Source organism: Mus caroli, unplaced genomic scaffold, assembly GCF_978045245.1.
Source record: "Mus caroli unplaced genomic scaffold, Mus_caroli_1 scaffold_6, whole genome shotgun sequence".
NCBI classification, from domain to species: Eukaryota; Metazoa; Chordata; class Mammalia; order Rodentia; family Muridae; genus Mus; species Mus caroli.
This window is the reverse complement of record NW_028227261.1, coordinates 132,796,633-132,817,704: the sequence shown is the minus strand read 5'-3', so window position 1 is coordinate 132,817,704 and position 21,072 is coordinate 132,796,633. Positions and strand designations below refer to the sequence as shown.

Genomic DNA, 21,072 nt, shown 5'->3' with positions numbered 1-21,072 from the left:
AGATCACTGAAATAATCCATGTCAGTCTCCCCACTTCTTGATATTTTAACATGCTAATATCTGCAAAGTCCCTTTAACCAGGTGTGGTGGTTTGAATGAGAGTGGCCTCCACACGCTCATATATTTGAATACTTAGAGAGAGGCAATGGGACGTGTGGCCTCGTTCAGAAAAGCAGGCTTTGATGTTTCAAATGCTTAAGCCAGGTCCAGAGAGCCTCTCTCTTCCTACTGCCTGCAGGATCCGACGTAGAACTCTCAGCTGCCCCTCCAGCACCATGTCTGACTTCGCGTCACTGTACTTTCTGTCATCACAATAATGAGCTAAACCTCAATTAAATGTTTTCCTTCTTACGCGCTGTGGTGTTCATGGTGTCTCTTCACAGCAGTAGAACATTGACTAAGACACCAGATACAATAACACATCACAGGCTTCAGGGATTACAGCATGTATGGGGTTGGGAGTTGGGGCTTTCCCCTTCCCTACATAAAGTCTCTCCTTACCTTAACTTTATCCTGAGTGTAGTTCTCCAAACATAATAAAAGTTGCATTGAACTGGAATTAAGTCAGTTAAAAATAATATATTAAGTCAAACTGATATTAAAATGTGTGCCCAGGGGATAATTCCATTAAATATATACTTTGAAATCAGCTTTTTAAAAAAATAAATCAGTATTTCTTATTGTATGTTAGGTGTGTGTAGTATGTTGTCTGTATGTGTATGGAATATAAGTACTTGTTGGAGAGGGTGCATACATATGTATAGAAGTCAGAGGTTGATACTGGATATCTTTCCTCAATCATACCACCTTTATTTTTTGAGACAGGGTCTCTCACTGAACCTGAATATGATCAAATCAATAGAGAGACGGCTTCATGGTTAAGAATATTTATTGCTCTTCCAGAGGACGCAACATTTATATATAGTTCACAACAATCTATAGCAGTTTCATATATAGGAAATCCAATGCTCTCTTCTAATCTCTGAGGGTACCAGGCAAACATGTGGTGCACAGACACATACGAAAACAAAACACTCATATACATAAACTAAATAAATACAACATTATTTTAAAAAATAAGATGACCAAGTCAAATAGGCTGTCTGGCCACGGAGCTTCAAGGATCAGCCTATTTCTGCACTTTCACCCGGGTCTCCCTCAGCACTGGAGTTACGGCACATCCTGTTCTGAGATTCTGAACTTAGGTCCTCATGCCTGTGCAGCCAGCACTTCAACTGAGTGACCCTCCTAAATCCGATTACTCAGTATTTAATAAGCCACATCAGATTTCTATGCCAATGACATTATCCATATTTTTCCTAATCATTTATAATTTCGGTTTTTTTTTTTAATTTTCGTGTGTGTAGGGGGCACATGTGTCACAGCATGTATGCTGTGAGCTCAGTAAATGACTTTGCAGAGTCTGTTATTCTCTTGTCTTAGTTAGTGTTTTATTGCTGTGAAGAGACACCATAACCAAGGCAACTTATAAGCGACAACGTTTCATTGGGGCTGGCTTACGGCTTTCAAGGTTCGGTCCATTATCACCATGATAGGAAGCATGGCTCTGTCCAAATAGACAGGATGCTGGAGAAGGAGCTAAAACATTCTACCTCTTGACAGAAGGAAGCCAGGGGAGACAGACTGTCTCACACTAAATATATTACCTCAAAGCCCTGCCTCCACAGTGACACACTTCCTCTAACAAGGTCACACCTCCAGTAACCTCTACTTCCTATGGGCCACGTATATTCAAACCACCACATTCTGCTCTCTGGTCCCATAGGCTTGTTCAAACATATGAGCCTATAGGGCCATACGAAACCATAGCATAATACAAAATACATTAGTACAACTTCAAAAGTCCTATAGTCTACCACTCTCTCGAGAATGTTTAAAAGTTTCTTCTGAGACTCATGTAATCACCCAATTGTAATCTCCTATAATATCAAAATCAAAAAGCAGATCACACACTTTCAACATATCATGGCACAGGATATAAATTACCATTCCAAAATGTCACAGTGAGGAAATACTGGACCAAAGCAAGACCAAAAGCCAGCTGGGCAAACTCCAAATTCCATGTCTCCATTCCAGTGTCAAAGCAAGCACTCTTCAGATTTCCAACTACTTTCATTCTTATTAACTGTAACAAACTTCATTCTTTTGGGCTGGTTCACTCCTTGTTAGCAGCTTTCCTCAGCAGGCATCACACAACTCTGGCATCTCTAATATCTTGAGATATCCAAAGCAACTTCAGCTTCAGTTTCTTGTTCCAAAGTCTGGTATCCACACATGATCTTCTGGGCTCCTCCAAAGGACTTGGGTCACTTCTCTAGCTTTTGCCCTCTGTAGCACTCTAGGCTCTGGTTGACTCCACTCCACTGCTGCTGCTGTTCTTGGTGGTCATCCCATGGTGCTGGCATCTCCAATATGCTGGGGTCTTCTGTTGCAAGTAGGCTTCACCAATAGCCTCTCATAGGCTCTCTTCATGATCCCAAGTCTCACTTCTGTGCATAACCCCCTCTGTTCAGAGCCATTTACTGCAACTGAGTCTATACCCTCACCAATTGCCTTTGTTGGCCTCTCATAGTACCAAGCCTCAGTTGCTCTCCATAATCTCATCACACCTTTAAAACTAGTATGACCTAGTTGACTCTTAACATAACACCAAGTCCAGCTGCCAGCATGATGTCTATCTCTGGGACCCAGCTCCTTTGTGCTCTCAGAAAACACTTGCCAGAAAATTTCACCTTAGTGATGCTGGTCTATTCTTAATCCTCACTAATTTCTTAGTTCCAGCTAATAACTCCTAGTTTTGTCTCTAAACCTAGCGCCACGTAACTGAAGCTGTTGAGTTCTGCTGCTTGCTGGGGCTGGAACATGCCTACCTTGTTCTATTAAATGATCACCAGCTTTCTGTTTTCAGTGAATTCATTCTCTGACTAAGTTTTGTGTCTTAGGGTTTTACTGCTGTGAACAGACACCATAACCAAGGTAACTTATAAGGACAACATTTAATTGGGCATGGCTTACAAGTTCAGAGGTTGAGTCCATTATCCTCAAGACAGGAACATGGCAGCATCCAGGCAGGCATGGTGCAGGAGGAGCTGAGAGTTCTACTCTTCACCTTAAGGTTGCTAGCAGAATGCTGGCTGCCAGGCAACTATGATAAAGGTCTTAAAGCTCACACCCACAATGACACACCTACTCCAACAGGGCCACACCTTCTAATAGTGCCACTCCCTGGGCCAAGCAAATACAAACCATCACGCTTGGTTATCCTGGAACTTGCTCTATAGACTGACTTTGAACTCTGGATGAACTTTGAGATCTGCATGCCTGTCTCCAGAATGTTGCTGAGTGCTGGATTGAAGGCATGGTCTACCATGCCTATACATAAGCTGTTCTCTACTTGAAACTGTAGGAACAGGGTTTACCAGTCTGACCCTGAACTCAGGGATCTGCTGTATCTATTTCCTGGGATTAAAGGCATGTGTACCACCATGGCTAGACCTAAGCTTTTAATGGCCACTATGCCTCAAGATCCAGACCAAAAGCTAGTGTCATCCCATGTCAATATCCAGATCTAAAACCCGTGTCTTCAGCCGCAAGATCTGGATCACACATGTGCCCTCCATTTCTGGATTGCAGTTCATTCCATATTAAAAATTCCAAATGAAAACAATAACCAGGTAATAATAACGCCTAACACAAATACAAACCATAAAGCTTATCTCAGTGAGATCTTGCCTGAGGTCACCACTTCCTTAATTCCACTTAATATCCTTCAAGACAGGATCTAGCTACATTCCACTTCCTGGAATCTGTATTTTTCCTTTCCAAGCTTGCTACACTTGATCAAAATGATCTTTATGAGTGTACTTGAGAGGACAAAGTCTATGCTGGGCTTCATTGAGACTTCATTGACAATGCAATTTAATTAATCTGAACCTTTCACCTTAGCCTCAGACAGACTCTTCAGATAAGGGCAAAAGGCTTCCACAAGCTTTACCAAAACATCCTAAGAATAATCTCCAGGGAACATGTTAAAGTTCCACTTCTCTGAAACCTCTAGAGCAAGGGTTGCATAGTTCAAGTCAGCATCACTGTCTTTTATATTCCTTCTAGGATGGTTCATTAAGCCCCACTTAACTGAGTTCGAGGACAGCCTGGTCTACAAAGTGAGTGCCAGGACAGCCAGGGCTACACAGAGAAACCCTGTCTCGAAAAACCAAAAAAAAAAAAAAAAAAAAAAGAACTCTACTACTTTCTAAAGTCTCAAAATACACATTCCTCTAGACAAAATCATGGTCAAGCCTATTACAGTACTACCCTAGTCCCTTGTACCAAATTCTGTCTTAGTTAGGGTTTTGGGTCTATGAAGAGACACCATGACCAAGTCAACTCTTCTAAGGGACAAGGTTTAATTGGGGCTGGCTTACAGATTCAGATAGTTGGTCCATTATCATCATGATAGGAAGCACGGCAGTGTCCAGGCAGATATGATGCTGGAGAAGGAGCTGAGAGTTCTACATCTTGATTTGAAGGCAGCCAAGGAGAGACTCTGTCTCACACAGGGCAGGGCTTGAACATATTTATTACCTCAAAGCCCTGCCTGCACAGTGACACACTTCCTCTAACAAGGCCACACCTCCTTCAATAAGGCCACACCTCCTAATGGTGCCACTTCCTGTGGTCATATTCAAATCATTCACATCATCACACCCCTTAAACATTTATTTGGGTCCTGGGGATTGGACTCAGGTTGTCATGCTTAATGGCAGACACTGTTACCTGCTAGGCTATTTTGCTAGCCTTCTGTTTATGTATATAAACATATATGTATATTCACGCACACACATATCTACATATGTATGCATGTATTTGTAGATTCTCATGTGAGAGAAAAACTGTGTGGTTGTTAGCTTTAATTGTCAATTTAATGCAACTTACAATCATCTAGGGAAAATCTCAATGTTGGATTGTTTACATTAGGTTGGTCCGCACGTATGTCTTTGTAGGACTACTTTGTAAATGTAGCTTTTATTTGCCTGACATAATTGTCATCTTGGAGGTTTATTGCCTCCATTTGCTAACCTAGGCCTAGTCCTGGAAGCTTCTAGCTTCCTGTCTTAGTCAGGGTTTCTATTCCTGCACAAACATCATGACCAAGAAGCAAGTTGGGGAGGAAAGGGTTTATTCAGCTTACACTTCCATCCTGCTGTTCATCACCAAGGAAGTCAGGACTGGAACTCAAGCAGGTCAGGAAGCAGAAGCTGATGCAGAGGCCATGGAGGGATGTTCTTTACTGGCTTGCTTTTCCTGGCTTGCTCAGCCTGCTCTCTTATAGAACCAAGACTACCAGCCCAGAGATGGCACCACCCACAAGGGGCCTTTCCCCCTTGATCACTAATTGAGAAAATGCCTTACAGTTGGATCTCGTGGAGGCATCTCCCCAACTGAAGCTCCTTTCTCCGTGATAACTCCAGCTGTGTCAAGTTAACACAAAACTAGCCAGTACACTTCCTTACAAACCTTATCTAGGCCTAGAACATTTTCAGCCTCTGAAACTTACTGCTAAGTAAGCTCACCCTTTTCTAGTTCTTTCTGAACTCTAGCTGGCTGGTTTAATTGTGCTGTTCTGGCTCAAACTTCTCTCCAAGCTAATTGAATCAGTTTGACTTCTCTCTCCTCAGCTCTGACTTTTTGCTCAGCTTTGCAATATGTTCTAACTTTCTGACTCCTCCTCGTTCTCTGGCTCTTTCTGTCTTCACCCATGTCTAGTTTGTTCTCTCTCTGAAACCTGTCTCAGTGGAACTCTCTCAGTAAAACATAAAACTGCCTCCTTCCCTTTTCTCTATCTGCACGGGTCTCTCTTAAGTAGCCTCTCTTTTTCTATTTCCATAAGAGTTGGGCATATTCTAGTCTGTAGAATCCTTCTCTGAGTCAGCTCTTTGTTTGCCTCTTTTCTAGCCATCACTTTCAAACATGGGTGCTTCCGTCTACAAACCAATTTTACTAAGGGGATGTCTGTATTCTACTCAGAGGGATTAAAGATGTGTGCTAAGGGCTGATCCACACCACATCTGAAAACAGTTTTTAAAAAGATTTGAATAAAGTTTTTCAAGGGCGTATGGTAAAAAGATGTGAATTGTGTGTCTTAAACACAAACTTTATAGTATTTGAAACAAAGGATTTATATTTGCTATTTCTTATAGTATGATAATTATAGTCTTGAGTTCCTGCTTCTTTGACTTCCCAATACGACGAACTTGCTTCTTCGGAGATTGCTTGTTGCTGTAGTATTTTACTGCAGTAATAGAAATGAAATGAGAACAACGTGTTATTTGTCTTTTTTTGTTTGATACTTAACATGATCTCTAGTTCCATTCATTTTTCTGCAAAACTCCAAGTTTGAATGGGGGTTTCAGTCTCTAAAGATTTAGATCAGTCTAAGGGCATATCTGTTAGATATCATGGTAGCCACATGACTCAATTCTAAGACATATTTAAATATTGAGTGATTAATTGCAGAATTCTTAAGAATTCTTAAATTTTTTTTATTAAGAGAATCTAGATTTTAATTTTAAAATTCTGCCCTTTTTCTTTAACTGTAAGTTGAGTCTTTTGTTTTCTTTTTTTAAAAATTTAAAAAAAATTTTTTCTTTTCTCCTGTTATTTTTTCCATGAGTCTTAATATATACTTTAAAAAAAGACCTATTTCTGACAAAATTAAGGCTGGGCAGTGGTGGTGCATGCCTTTAATCCCTGCACTTAGGAGGCAGAGGCAGGTGGATTTCTGCGTTCGAGGCCAGCCTGGTCTACAGAGTGAGTTCCAGGACAGCCAGGGCTATACAGAGAAACCCACAGTCATCTATAAGATGGAACACAGGGCCCCCAATGGAGAAGCTAGAGAAAGCACCCAAGGAGCTGAAGGGGTCTGCAACCCTATAGGTGGAACAATAATATGAACTAACCAGTACCCCCAGAGCTCATGTCTATAGCTGCATATGTAACAGAAGATGACCTAGTTGGCCATCACTGGGAAGAGAGGCCCCTTGGTATTGCAAACTTTATATGCCCCAGTACAGGGGAATGCCAGGGCCAAGAAGTAGGAGTGGGTGGGTAGGGGAGCAGGGCAGGCGGGTGTATAGGAAGCTTTCCGGATAGCATTTGAAATTTGAAATATATATAAAGAAAAAAATCTAATAAAAAAAAAAGAAAGAAAAACCAGAAAAAAACAAAAAACAAAAACCTGACACAATTTAGGATGCAAATATTTGCTCTTTTGCATCTTTTACATATTCTATTTCAAATTCAATACTAACATATGAAACTTGATATTTATACAGACACATTTGAAATTTGTATATAGACTTTGGAATTATATCATAACCCAAACTGTTCTTACAGATGCAGCATTTCTTTTTTTCCCTGGAAGAAAATCACCTTCTAAAAGACAATTATGTACCCCATACCTAGTATCTTGACCAGCATGCTTGTATTCCACTGTATTTGTCTAATGAATGGTTCCTATAAACAACATAAAAGAAGAGTTCTCTTCTTTGCCAAGTTTCCCCATGGAAATGAATTAGATTTTTAAGTTAAAAAAAAAAGTGAAAACAACAAACCACAACAACAAACCCAGTCAGCTTTTGGTTCTTAACTGAACTCTTTTAAACTCCAACCCCAGCACACGATCCATTAGGTCACAACTTGTCCCTTGTGAAAGACTGTGGCTCATCAACTAGTGCTTGCAACAAGTTATTTTTTGTTTTTAAACATTTTTATTTTTTGAAACAGGAAGAGGGTATCGGATCCCATTACAGATGGTTCTGAGACACCATGCGTTGCTGGGAATTGAACTCAGGACTTCTGGACTAGTAGTCAGTGTTCTTAACCACTTAGTCATCTTTCCAGCCCCACAACAAAACTTCAAACCAACTGTTTTTACTCAAAAGCAAGGTGTACATTGTTGTAACAGATGATCGGACTCTGCAGAATCACAGATGTGATGTACCATCTAGTTCAGAAGTGAGAACCACGTGAAATAAAACGTTAAACTCATATAGAGTGAATCTCAGATGTTCCGAGTTGGGTGATGGAACAAGGGAAGCTTGTCTTAAAAGGCACCCAGCAAGTGGGACGCAGCTCACTAAAGCCAGCGCCTGAATCCAGGCCCCGTGGCTGGCACCGTAACCAGTTGGCTGCAGGGCGCCATCCCCCCCATCCCACCTACACTCCTCCACCGTGCTCCAACCTCCAAGCCGCCAAAGGAAAACCCGGATCTGGGTCTAGACTCAAAGTCCCGCCTTCGGCCCACCCAGAACACCAGACCCCGCCCTCACCCCGCCCAGGACGCCAAGCCCCGCCTTCTCCGGCTTCCCCTCTGCACAGGCGCAGAAGCTCCTGCGTGTGGAAGCTGCGGCCCGGCGGGCGGGGTGAGTTGGGGCCCAGGCTTTGGGGTCACTGTAACCACTGTGTCTTCGCTTGGGCGACAAAACCTTCCTGTACGTCAACCAGCCTAGAAAAAAGAGGTTTCCTAGCCTACCCTCGAGTCCAGATTCACAAAGGCACCAGGCGGCCTCTCGGGCCGAGTGCTGGCGGCAGGGGGGAAGAGCCGGGGTCGGGGAGGGAGCCAGGCCGAGTCTCGTCTTTTTAGTGACCCGGGCATGCAGCGTCCGCTTGTCCCCTCGGGGTCTCTCCTCGCATCACATCCCGCTCTGCTAACTTGGGGTGCATCCATGGCCTGACGAAGAGCCTAGACACAGCTTTTTGGCAACGCCAAATATTAGGTTAGGGGTCGATCCTATACCTGAGCCCACGTCCGGTTCCCGGACTTCTGCAAGTCACTTTACCTCTATCCAGTTCCAAGTGTGAATTGAGGATGATGATAGTGACGTATCTCAAAGTGGTTGTAAGAGGTTCTTAGAATTGAGTGTTTTGAGCCCGGGTATCTAAAAGGAAGATATTTGCATTTCCTCTTCTCACGCTGGAGAATAGCAGCCCAAAACTTAAAAAAAAAAAATCAAAACAAAAACCAATTTGACAAGGGAAGCTTGTAGCCAGTTGAAAAGTGTGATATTAATTACGTTAGCTGTACATCCTTTGTTAGAGGTAACGCAAGTGCCAGATAATATTTAAATTAAAAGCTGAAGTTGACATCTCAGCAGGTCGCCAAACCTGATGGTTCAATCTCCCGGACCCACGAGGTGAAAGAGAGAAGCTACTCTGATCTCACTAATGCAAATCGAAACACTAACCACGTGCACAGCCATACATATAAAATACATCAATGGATTTATGTTTTAAAAGAAAGCTGTAACGTTTGATGTTTGCAAAACCTCAAAAAAAAAAAAAAAAAAAAAGAAAAAAAAGAAAAAAAAGAAAAGAAAAGCCAGAACATATTATTTGTGGTGAAGTCAGGCCTGAAACTTCTGTCCTTTGATGGCTCTGCCTGCAACCTTGGCCCTTGTTTGGCATCTGAAAACTTGGGGTTTGGGAATGTTCTGATGTAGTAGTAATTGTTCTATACTCAGCATGGCCAGTTACCATACAGTTTCTGTGCTCCAAGTCTCTAATGGGTTCCTCTGAACCCAGATTCATGTTGCTGCTTAGTCCTTGTCTTACCCACCTGAAGAGAGAGACTTTATGGAAGTTATGGGCAAAGTACCCTTTTCCACTCTGGTCAGGTTGCATGTTCATAGAATGTACCATGAAATATACAACCATGTGCTGAATCCTGTGAGTCAGTTCTCTCGACTCCTCAGTGCCAGGAGACACGTGGAGGTTTCCAGACACAATCTTGATAATGGAAAGCCTTTGGAAGTCCAGTAGTTGGGTTTTAATGTTGTTTGCTTGCTTGCTCTGCCTTAAGTGGAATTTGTAGAAGAAGGTTACACGGTATTGCCACATTATGGGCTGTGGATGTTCACATACATTTCAGCTGCTAGAAAGATGATTGGAAATTGCCCCGCCATTACCAGGAATAGTTTGAGACAACGGTTTTGAAAAAGGTAACAGGCTGTTTACAAAGTCAAAATCAAATACCTGCCTCTGAGTATTCTTCCAGATGTCATCATTATCTGTACATAAATCTTCATCTTTATCAAGGGTTTATCTGTTATAGGGGAAAATATATCATTTCTCCTGAGCTGTTTCTGTCTGAGAAAGCCTTACTCTGGCCAGGGCTCAAATTAAAGTTACTGGATGCAGGTTTGTAAATTTAGAGGTGGAAAGCCGGGATTGGTGGGTTGGGAGGTAGGGCAGGTGCAGGTGAGACTGAAAAGGGTTTGAAGAGTCTGAGTGTCGTGCACAGAAGTTGCCCAGGGAAAGGTGTGGGGGATGAGGGTAAGCCCGGTCTTACAAGACTTTCTGAATACATGAGAAAATGGCGACTTGGTTTCATCTAGAATTGGCTTCTGCTAAATGGCTGATACAGTGTTTACTTATTAAAGCTAAGTGTGACCACGTGATTTTCTTTAGTCAGCTAATATGAGCTTCCAGGTAAAGCTTTACAAAATCTCCGTTCTGCTCTAGGAATTGAAGCATTGTTGAGGTGTGCTAGCAAGGGCACTTGCACACACACCCCATACACATACTTTAAAAAATAATATGAGAAAACAAGTATTAAAAAAAGAAAAGAATGAAGAGCTGTAACAGATGAAGTTAAAAACAATGACTGAATCTCCATCCCCCACCCCCCCCAAAATCCCTTTAGAAAACACAAATCAGATAAGGAAATTAGAATATGTTAGGATATAAGGTCTCAGGGCATTCTTTTCTCAGATGTGGTAGTCCTGTTGTGCAGGAGAATTATTCTTTTTTAAAAGCACTATGCTTACATATTTAGGGATAAAATTTCATTATTCAACTGCTTTTCAGGTGCTATCAAAAATAGTCGTATGTATCGGGCTGAAGAGATGGCACAGTGCCTAAGAACATACGCTGCTCTTAGGAAGAATGAGCTTGGTTCTCAGCACCCGCATAGGGCAGTGCATATGCCTGTAACTCCATCTTCAGGGGTCTGATGCCATCTTCTGTCCTCCACAAGCAGCGATATTAACATGCACACACCCAGAGGGATACATATACTTTAGAATTTTAAAAAATTGTGTATTTCTACCTGGACATGGTGGGGCACACACTTTTAACCTAGGCACTCTGGAGGCAGAGGCAGGCAGAGCTCTGAGTTCAGGGTCCTGGTTTACAGAGTACATTCTAGGACAGCCAGAGCTATACAGAGAAACCTTGTCTTGAAAAGCAAAAACAAACAAACAAACAAAAAAAACCAAACAAAAAAATGCAAACAAAAGAAAAAATTCCCTCCTAAACAAAAATTATATGTTTCTATACTGATAATTAGATTTTTTTTAAAAAAGGTGAAATATATGTATATATGCATTTTGTATACTAGATATATATGAATGTGCATGTATTTTGGGGGGGGGGGTTCGAGACAGGGTTTCTCTGTATAGCTAGAACTCACTTTGTAGAACAGACTGGCCTCAAACTCAGAAATCTGCCTGCCTCTTGAGTGCTGGGATTAAAGGCGTGTGCCACCACACCTGGTATGTATTTTGTATTCTAGATATATACATGTATAATCTAGACAGTGTATGAGCATTCAGTATACAGTTCTTTTAGCCTTTGTAGATTTAAAAAAATCTTCATAACAAAATCTTGAAGAGAAAATGTGGTAACTTAAAAGGTGGAATTCATTTTTGTGCCAGTGGTACATTAGGTAGTACATTGGTTAGGGTTCCTAACTCCTGGGTCTACTATTTTTTTTCCTGGTCCAATGTGGGTCCTCAGCTGCCATTGTCTGCATAAGTGACAGGGTAAAGAAAGAGCCCATCATAGGAAGCAGTACTTATTTTCAAATGTTACCTCTGAGATGGTATGCATGCAGACAGACTGTCTTAGTTCAGGGCAATAAAAAAATTACTATCCACTGAGTAACAGTAAGCACTAGTTAGGGACTCAGGGGCTAGAAGTCCCTTGCTACAGGGAAGGGTACTTGTAGGCCCCGGGTTTAAGGAGCTCCATTTGTCTTGGCTCTCTTCTTGTTACCTTCATAAATGAAGGGTCACTCTCATCTACTCTTACTGGGGCCCATCTCCTAGTGCTGTCACATTGTAGGTTAGAATTCAGCCAAGGGATTTTGAAATGCTTGGGGAATAATCACAGTCTATACTGGAGCAGCTGGAATGTGCGGTTTGTGTGTTAATTGTATCTTTGTATCTAAGGCAATCCTGGGGCTAGGACCCAGGGTCTTCCACGTGTTCTGCCGCTTCACACTCAGTCCTGTGTGCCTGTATTGTGGTTTAATTTAGCCGACTTGTCTTCCTTATTTTTCCTCTGTTGATTTGATCAGTCTAGTTTGAATATACATTAAACATAGTTTAATTTTAGAGATTAAAGTATTATTATTTTTCTTGAAACTTTACAGTAAATAACAGATGCGGGTAAAAGATCCATCGAAAGATCTACCTGAGAAAGGCAAAAGGAATAAAAGACCACTGCTACCTCATGATGAAGAGTCTTCCGATGACATTGCTGGTAAATTGTATCTGGTATCTCAGAGTGGGTTAAAGCAGTAGCAATAGATGCTTTTCAGTAATAAAATCAGTCTTTATTCTCACAATTTTCCTTATACATCTGAGAATTAGCTTCTCTAGTTCCACCTACAAAGCCATTGTTGGTGTTCTTATTGGGCTTTTGTTTAAGTTATAAGTATATTAAAATTGTCATATTGTTCTTTGTCTTTCTCATTGCTCTTTAAAATTAAGTCTCTCAGACACCACAGGTGTACATGGTGAACCTTTTAGTTTGGTAAGTGTAGGTCTAGTATGGCCCACCCTACTCTGCCTTCCCCACTTTCTTCTTCCCCCTTCTTTTTCGTCTTTCGTTTTTGTGGTGATGAATTTGAAACAGGGCTATAATCCTAGTTCCCCAGGGCTTTGCATGTGTTAGCACTCTATCACTAGACCACATGCCCAGCCCACAAAACCCCATTCTCTCTTTGAGATAGTCTCACTATGCAGCCTTTACTGGCCTAGAACTCACTCTGTAGAGCAGGCTGGCCTCGACGTCAGGAGCTGCCCCTGCCCGTGCCCTGCCCCTGAGCACTGGGTCTAAAGCTGTGCGTCACTGCAGCTGGCAGGACTTGTATCTCAATATGAACAGTGAACTTGCAATCTTTGTTTTCTTTTCTTGTTGTCACTTAACAATTTGGAGCAGCCGGGCGTGGTGGCGCATGCCTTTAATCCTAGCACTTGGGAGGCAGAGGCAGGTGGATTTCTGAGTTTGAGGCCAGCCTGGTGACTAGAGAGTGAGTTCCAGGACAGCCAGGGCTACACAGAGAAACCCTGTCTCAAAAAAACAAAAACAAAAACAAAAAAAAAACAATTTGGAGCAAAGAGATGAAATGTTGGCTTTATATCGCTAATTGCAAATTAGAAGGTTTCCATGTGGAGCTTTATTAATATTTAAAATGTTAATGCACCAGGCTGAGTATGGTGGTGCACACCCTTAATCCCTACATTCAGGAGGCAAATGCAGGCAGGTCTCTGAATTTGAGCTAGCGAGAGTTGTGCTACTGTTTTTTATTTACTTAATGGAAACTGAGGATTATAACAATTTTATATTCAGGAATATCCATATAACCTACTTATAATGAAATTTAGATAATTATATAATTTATAGAAAACCTGAAGGCAGCTTACTTTATAACATACAATAAGTTGCTTGCATCTTCCCATAAAATATATGTGATCTTGAGTCCATCCACTTATTTCTTTTTTTTTATTAATTTTTCACTCCCCCAGAGTTCATTCATTCATTCTTTCTTTCTTTTTTTTTTTAAGATTTATTTATTATATGTAAGTACACAATAGCTGTCTTCAGATTGACCAGAAGAGGGCGTCAGATCTCATTACAGATGGTTGTGAGCCACCATGTGGTTGCTGGGATTTGAACTCAGGACCTTGAGAAGAGCAGTTGGTGCTCTGAACCACTGAGCCATCTCTCCAGCCCCCATGCACTTGTTTCTAAGGTTAACAATGATTTCAGGTTTTGAAGTCTGAGTAGAGGCATCAGAGTACTCTCGTTGTCCTTCAGAACCCGTCCCATGGATTACGGAGAAGATAATACATATGAAGAATGAGTTTTCACTTCAGAATTTTAAATTATAAAGTTCATACAAAGTAATGACATTTTGTAAACTGTTGCTCTGGACTGTCTGGTCATTTCTTCAACTTTCCCCGAATGTCCCTTTCTTTAATGACACGGGTCCTTGATAATTAAATATACATAAGAATTACTCTTTTGTTTTGTTTTGCTTTTTCTTTTTGAGCCACGGTCTCTAGCCCTGGCTATCCTTAAACTCACTGTGTAGGTGAGGGTAAGAATTCTGAAAAGTTCTGGTTTTTGTAAGTTATACAGTTTGGGTTTTTTGTTGTTGTTGTTTTTATCCTAACAACGGTGAAAATTGCAATATAGCAAAGCTAGAGTAGGTAAAAAGATTTTCTGTATTTTTCTATTTTACTTATCTACTTACTGGTACTAGCAAATGAGCACAGGGCCTGGTGTATGCTGAGCAAAACCTTATCTGTGCACTGCACTACTAGTCTAGATAGGCATTTTCCTGCTATCTCTTCAGTGCTGAGCGAGGAGGGGCCATATGGACAGCTCTTTAAGAACAATTTTATTGGTTTTTTTTAAAATGTATTATTTAATTATTTATCTATTTTTGGTTTTTTGAGACAGGGTTTCTCTGTGTAGCCCTGGCTGTCCTGGATCTCTCTCTAGTCACCAGGCTGGCCTCGAATTCAGAAATCCACCTGCCTCTGCCTCCCAAATGCTGGGATTAAAGGCGTGGCCACCAATGCCTGACTTAGTATCGTTTTAATGATACAGCCTTTTGCTTATTGTGCTGTGGTAAACACTACAACCAAAATCAACCTGGGGAGAAGTGGGCTTATTTTAGTTTATCGTTTATAATCTGTCCTGAAGAAAGTCAGGGCAGGGAACTAACACAAAGGCCGTGGGAGGAACACTGCACACTGGCTTGTTACCTGTGACTTGCTCAGCTTTCTTAGACACACCAGGGCCAGCTGCCCAGAGGTGGCCCTGCCCATGTGGGCTGAGCCCTCACATTAATCATTCGTCAAGAAAATGCCTGCAGACTTGCCTACACGCCAGTCTGATGGAGGCAGTTCTCAATTGAGGTTCCGATTTCCAAATGACTCCAGCCTGTGTCAAACTGATTAGCCAGCACACTTGTTGACAGTAGTTCTTTCATCTAGAGAGAAAATGTTTTCATTTGTCACATATTATTCAGTAGGTCTAACGTGCCAGCACGTCAGTTATGCTGTCAGTGTGAATCATGTGAAGAAAGCAGTAGCTGAGACTCTGTGGTCAGTTTGTTCAGAATGTTTGAAAGAGAGAAGATTCTGCGATGGACAGCCAGTACTGCCTTCTGATGTTTGGTTGTGCCTCAAGTGTGGTTTTCAGGTAAGAAAGATATTTATGTCTTCTGTTATCTTTAAAATGCCTTGTATGAATTGGACTTTTGGTTAGATATAGGCCTTAAAATAGATTCATTTCACATTTAGTTTGGTACTCCAAGATGGATATTAGCTTCCTGGAGTTGGTTCTCTATTTGTGTGTCCCAGGGATCAAATTCAGGTTGTCAGTATTGACTGTAGTTGCTTCACTCACTGAGCCATCTCACCAGTCCTAATAAGGGAATTTTCTACTGAAATAGAAAGTTGTGGCACATGTCTTTAATCTCTGTAACTCTGGAGGCAGAGGCTGGTGGGTCTCTGAGTCCAAGGCCAGCCTGGTCAACAGAGTGAATCCCAGAATAGCCAGGGCTGCACAGAGAAACCCTGTCTCAGAAAACAAAAAGTAGCTAATTAATTAATTAATTAAAATACAGAAATTGAGCACTTCAGAGCTTGTGATTAATTCAAGAAAAAGAAACCCTCAAAATCAGTACTTTTTTTTTTTTGAACTGTCATATCCAGCTTCATGGTTTCAGAGACTGAAACCATTCACTGCTTCAGGCAGTATGTGTCACAGCAACTCCCAAAGCCATCAGGAAGGAAAGTACATCTCTTTCTTCTTACAGATCTGTAACACTTTCCTAGACTTTCCTCCTCTTATCTCATGAGGGAAATTACTTGGCTGGCCTCATTTCCGTTCTCAGTGAGGTTGGAAGGCAGAGGACTGGGAAATATGTGTTTGAGGAGGGTAACCCTGGCCCAGCACTGCTCAGTGTCCCACAGTATATAGTATACAGGACAGGAGTGCATACATTCTTGATGACAGGAAACCAATCTGTGGTTATTAGACGTACATAAACAATGACCAGTAAGTTATCTACTTTACAAATAATTAAATTTGGTAAAAAAAACCAAGCTGATCTTTCTTGCTTGAAATCAAAACTGCTGAAGTGTAATTTAAGATTTGGAAAGAAACTTATGTGTCACTCTGTTCATCTTCAGGGATGCGGTAAAAACTCAGAAAGCCAGCATTCACTGAGACACTTCAAGAGCTCTGGGACAGAGTCCCATTGTGTTGTCATTAGCCTGAGTACATGGGTCATATGGTAAGTTAACTTTTGTTAGTACTACTGTATCTGCTAAAAATAAAAACCCTTTGAGCACTACAAGTAAAATGAAGATATAATATCACTATATACAGTTTTCTCTTATATACAATCTGAGATGCTTTAAGAAAAATAATTTTATGGTGAACATAAAGCTTAAAATTAAAAAAATACTTATTTCAGACTTTTTTAATACTATAAAGAAAAGTTCTATTTAGTTGAATTCTTATAGTGAACTAAGGCTGAACCGCAGTGTTGTAAGAGGAGGATGGTGCTTTAAGCACTTAGGTAGTTCAGAGATTCTCTAACCTACACAGTGGTCTTTTAAAATATTATTGCAGTCAAGTATGGTGGTGTACATTTGTAATTACAGCATTAGTAAGAAACAGGCAAATGATTGTGAGTTCTAGGCCAGCCTGGGCTATATACCATGTCTCAGAGAGACCAAAACTGGGGCTAAAGAAATAATTCAGAGTTTAAGAGTGTATACTGTAGTAGCAGGAGTGATGGTTCAGCAGTTAGAAGCACTGGCTGTTTTTCCAGAGGACCTAGGTTCAATACCTAGCACCCACAATGGTCTGTAATTCTCCAGGCTCAGGGGAGCTGGCACCCGCTTCTGGCATCTCTGGGTGATGTATGCATGTGGTACACAGACATATATCCAGGCAATACTCATTCCCATAAAATAGAAACAATAAGGTTTAAGCAACAACAATGAAAATAGGCATGATGATGCACACATTTAATTCCAGCATTTGAGAGGCAGAGGCAGGTGACTTGTAGGCTAGCCTAGTCTGCATTGCAAGTTCTAGGACAGCCAATGCTATATAGAGAGACCCAGACTTGGTTTTGTTGTTGGGCTGGTTGTTCTGTTTTATTTTATTTTATTTTTTTTAAGATTTATTTATTTATTATATATAAGTACACTGTAGCTGTCTTCAGACACTCCAGAAGAGGGCGCCAGATCTCGTTGTGGATGGTTGTGAGCCACCATGTGGTTGCTGGGATTTGAACTCTGGACCTTCGGAAGAGCAGTCGGGTGCTCTTACCCACTGAGCCATCTCACCAGCCCGTGTTTTATTTTTTGAGACAGGGTAATCTACATAACCCTGGCTGTTCTGGAACTCAACCAGAGGGTCCTGAACTTACACAGAGCTGCCTGTCTCTGCTTCCTATGCACTGGATACTGCCAAGAAAAGAAGTTTCTTAGTTAGGGTTTTACTGCTGTGAACAGACACCATGACCAAGACAAGTCTAATAAAGGATAACATTTAACTGGGGCTGGCTTACAGGTTCAGAGGTTCAGTTGATTATCATCAAGGTGGGAGCATTGGCAGCATCATGGTTAGGTAGGCATGGTACAGGCAGAGCTGAGAGTTCCACATCTTCATCTGAAGGCTGCTCATGGAAGACTGACTTCCACGCAGCTAGGATGAGGGTTTTAAAGCCCACACCTACAGTGGCACACCTATTTCAACAAAACCACATCTCCAAATAGTGCCACTCCCTGGGCCAAGCATATTCAAACCATGACAGGAAGAAAGGAAGGAAAGAAGGAAGGGGCAGAGGGAGAGAGGGAAGGACAGAGGAAGGGAAGGAGGAAGACACCCCTCCCTCCATTGATTTGGTCCATGTATAAGTTGAACCATATCATTGCTCTCCGTGAGACTGTGTGACATTTCTTACATTTAAGACAAACTGCAAAATTAGATTTGAATGGGGAGGATCTGTATGAACGGTCCCTTGCTTATTTGTCCAGGCTTAGCTAATGCCTTCCGCTTTGAGTTCCTGGTTTCTATTAATGACAGAAGTTGTCAACTGCATACCTTATATGTAATTATTGAAGCTGCTTTCATAACATCTGCTTGTATTTTTTGTTTTTCAGGTGTTATGAATGCAATGAAAAATTGTCGACACATTGCAACAAGAAAGTTTTGGCTCAAATAGTTGATTTTCTCCAGAAACATGCTTTTAAAACACAAACAGGTAACTTAAGCAATTTGTTAAAGCAATATGGATTAAAATACAACATTTCATACTTTGCCTGATAATCTTCCCTTCAATTCCTGGAACCCATTTGGTAGAAGGAAAGGCAGTGTGTGTGTGGCCACACATTCCAGGGCAGTTGGTTTTTTCTTTGTACCCTGTGGGTCCTGAAGATCAGACTTAGGTTGTCAGGCTTGGCAGTGTGTTGTCTCACCCCTGAGCTACCTTGTGGGCCCTCAAATTGCCTTGGAAGACATTAAGTGCTTGCAGTGTAGTACCAGCAAGCGAAAGGTTTTATAAAAATATAGTCGTGATAAAAGGGTTTGTTTTGTTTATTTGCTTTTTTAACAGTGCTGGGTTTGATCCCAGGGCCTTGTGTAAGGCACAAACTCTACCACTAAGCTACAGCTCAGTCTTTTAGTGGTCATGAAAGGCAAAAGCAAACAAACAGAAAACATAGTGCAAATTGTATTTCTGTAGTCCAGTATGTAGTTGTCTTTGTTAGCTACCTGTCACTGTGAAGAGGCTGTCATGAGAAGCCAGAGGAGGAACGGCTGTAAACCCAGACTTCTGGAGCACAAAGGAATCATTAATTTGTTATGTCTGTATTAAACTTCTCCAACAAGCATTTGGGAGATTCTGACTTTGTCTCAGCTATGCCATTCGTGGCTCAAGTTCTGCTGAAACAAGGAACGGAGAGATGTGGTACAAGACCTTGAGTGCTTCAGCAACTGAGTGTAGTCTGAATGCTGCCTCTTGAGAACTGCTCATTACATTCACTTTCTTGGCCATAAGGACTCACGCAGTCATTTGAGGTCAGCAGTGATGAGGAAACTGTCTTTCTACATTTCTTACCTTAGGTTCCCTAAAGTTCAGAATAAAGCCAGTGTGATAGCCATTTAGTCGTTCAGATTTCTTGAGCACTTAATTGTAGGAAGAATATTAGCATAGAATGTGTTAGGCTTTCATTGCTGTGACAAAAACCTGAAAGAAACGTGTAAGCAGAATTTATTTTGCTCCCTTATATCTTAATGGTGTCAGAGGTTTCTGCTATGGTCAGCTTACTCTTTCGCTATGGACTTACAGCAAGTCAGACAATCATTATAGCCACAGGAAAGGTGCCTGCCTCATGATGGCTAGGAAGCAGAGAGAATAGGAAGGAAGAGGGAGTACATTAGGAAGGGGCCAGGGCAGGATGGAACACCCAAGGACATGCTCACAGTGACCTACTTTCTGTTACTAGCACATCCAGGCCAAGTGCTGAGCTTTTGGTGAGAATGTCACATTTGTGTTACTTACTTTTCTAATGCTGTGCTAGAATATCAATGAAAAGCAGCTTAGGGAAGAAAGACTTTATTTTGGCTTATAGTTTCAGAGAGATAAGAGTTCATCATAGAAGGAAGAGCATTGAAGCAAGTGACAAGATTAGGAAACAGAGGTCACAACTCCAGACACAAATCAGAGAGTGAACTGGAAGTAGGGCCGGATTGTGAGCTCTCAAAGCCTCCCCCCATTGACACACTTTGGGAAGGGAGGCTGTGTCACTTCCACACGCAGTGCACAGACAGAACGCAAGTGTTCCAATATGTGAGCCTCTGGGGACATTCTCATTCAAACCTTTGAGGTATTCAGATCCTGACAGAGCGCAGGCTTTGAGTCAAGGGTCGCAGGGTGACCCCCCTCACGTGCTCATTTTGCTGCTTCTTTTCCCCCTTAGCACGCGCTTTGTTCTCACCTGGGGTATACTGGGTGTTAAATATAATTCTTAGCGAATAAGGGACTGGAGCACCCAGTACTTTTGCAGAGGACCTGGGTTTGGTTTCCAGCACCCACACGGCAGCTCACAACTATCTCGTTACTGTAGTTCTGGGATGTCTGATGGCTTCTTTTGGCAGCTATAGGCACTGCACATGTACGAAGCAAAGCACTCATACGTATTAAAACATTAATAAATAAATGTTTTAAAGAAGGTAACAGGACTTCACTCAGAGTTCTAATTGGTGTTTAGAGCCCTGCAGATACTCGTAAGCAGGTGTGTTCTTTTGAAAAGGAAACCAGTCGTGGATGAAATTAGATTTTTTTTAGCTGATCTCTCAAAGGATGAGCTGTGGCCAGACGGAGATAAAAGAAATCACGTCAGGTGGTGGGAAGCTAATAACCCTTCGCTGTCTTTGAGGAAGCTTCAGTGGCACCTAAGAGATGGGACTTTGAAATGGTGAGACATTCAGAAGCAGAATGCTGGAGAGTTTTGAATTCACCATTTCCAAAAGTTCCAGCTGCTGTGCTTCTCAGACAGATTTGGTTTTGACTCAGATCCCATGGCACATTGGAAGTAAGTTTAGGGGTTTAGTAATTTGTCATACCCTGGTATGAAGTTTAATATATTTTAACACAATACTTTGGAAATGAAATATGAGTATTGCTATAAAGGAGGAATTTGGAGAATGGTTAAGGATAAAAAAATGCTT

The 21,072-nt window shown here is 41.5% G+C and overlaps 1 protein-coding gene across 5 annotated transcripts in view; it reads left to right on the top strand.

Moving 5' to 3' along the window:
- Usp45 (ubiquitin specific peptidase 45) overlaps positions 1–21,072 on the top strand; it is a 68,005-nt gene that overhangs the window by 361 nt on the left and 46,572 nt on the right. For 3 of the 5 annotated variants that reach the window (XM_029475891.2, XM_021160938.3, XM_085839457.1), the window contains exons 1-5: positions 8,379–8,444; positions 12,455–12,564; positions 15,347–15,519; positions 16,515–16,618; positions 18,504–18,604. In XM_029475891.2, coding sequence (XP_029331751.1) covers positions 12,465–12,564; positions 15,347–15,519; positions 16,515–16,618; positions 18,504–18,604 — 478 coding nt within the window. In that variant the 5' untranslated portion in view covers positions 8,379–8,444; positions 12,455–12,464. Of the gene's footprint in view, positions 1–8,378; positions 8,445–12,454; positions 12,565–15,346; positions 15,520–16,514; positions 16,619–18,503; positions 18,605–21,072 lie in introns of those variants that run through there. The other 2 variants (XM_029475890.2, XM_021160939.3) reach the window with 2 other exon arrangements.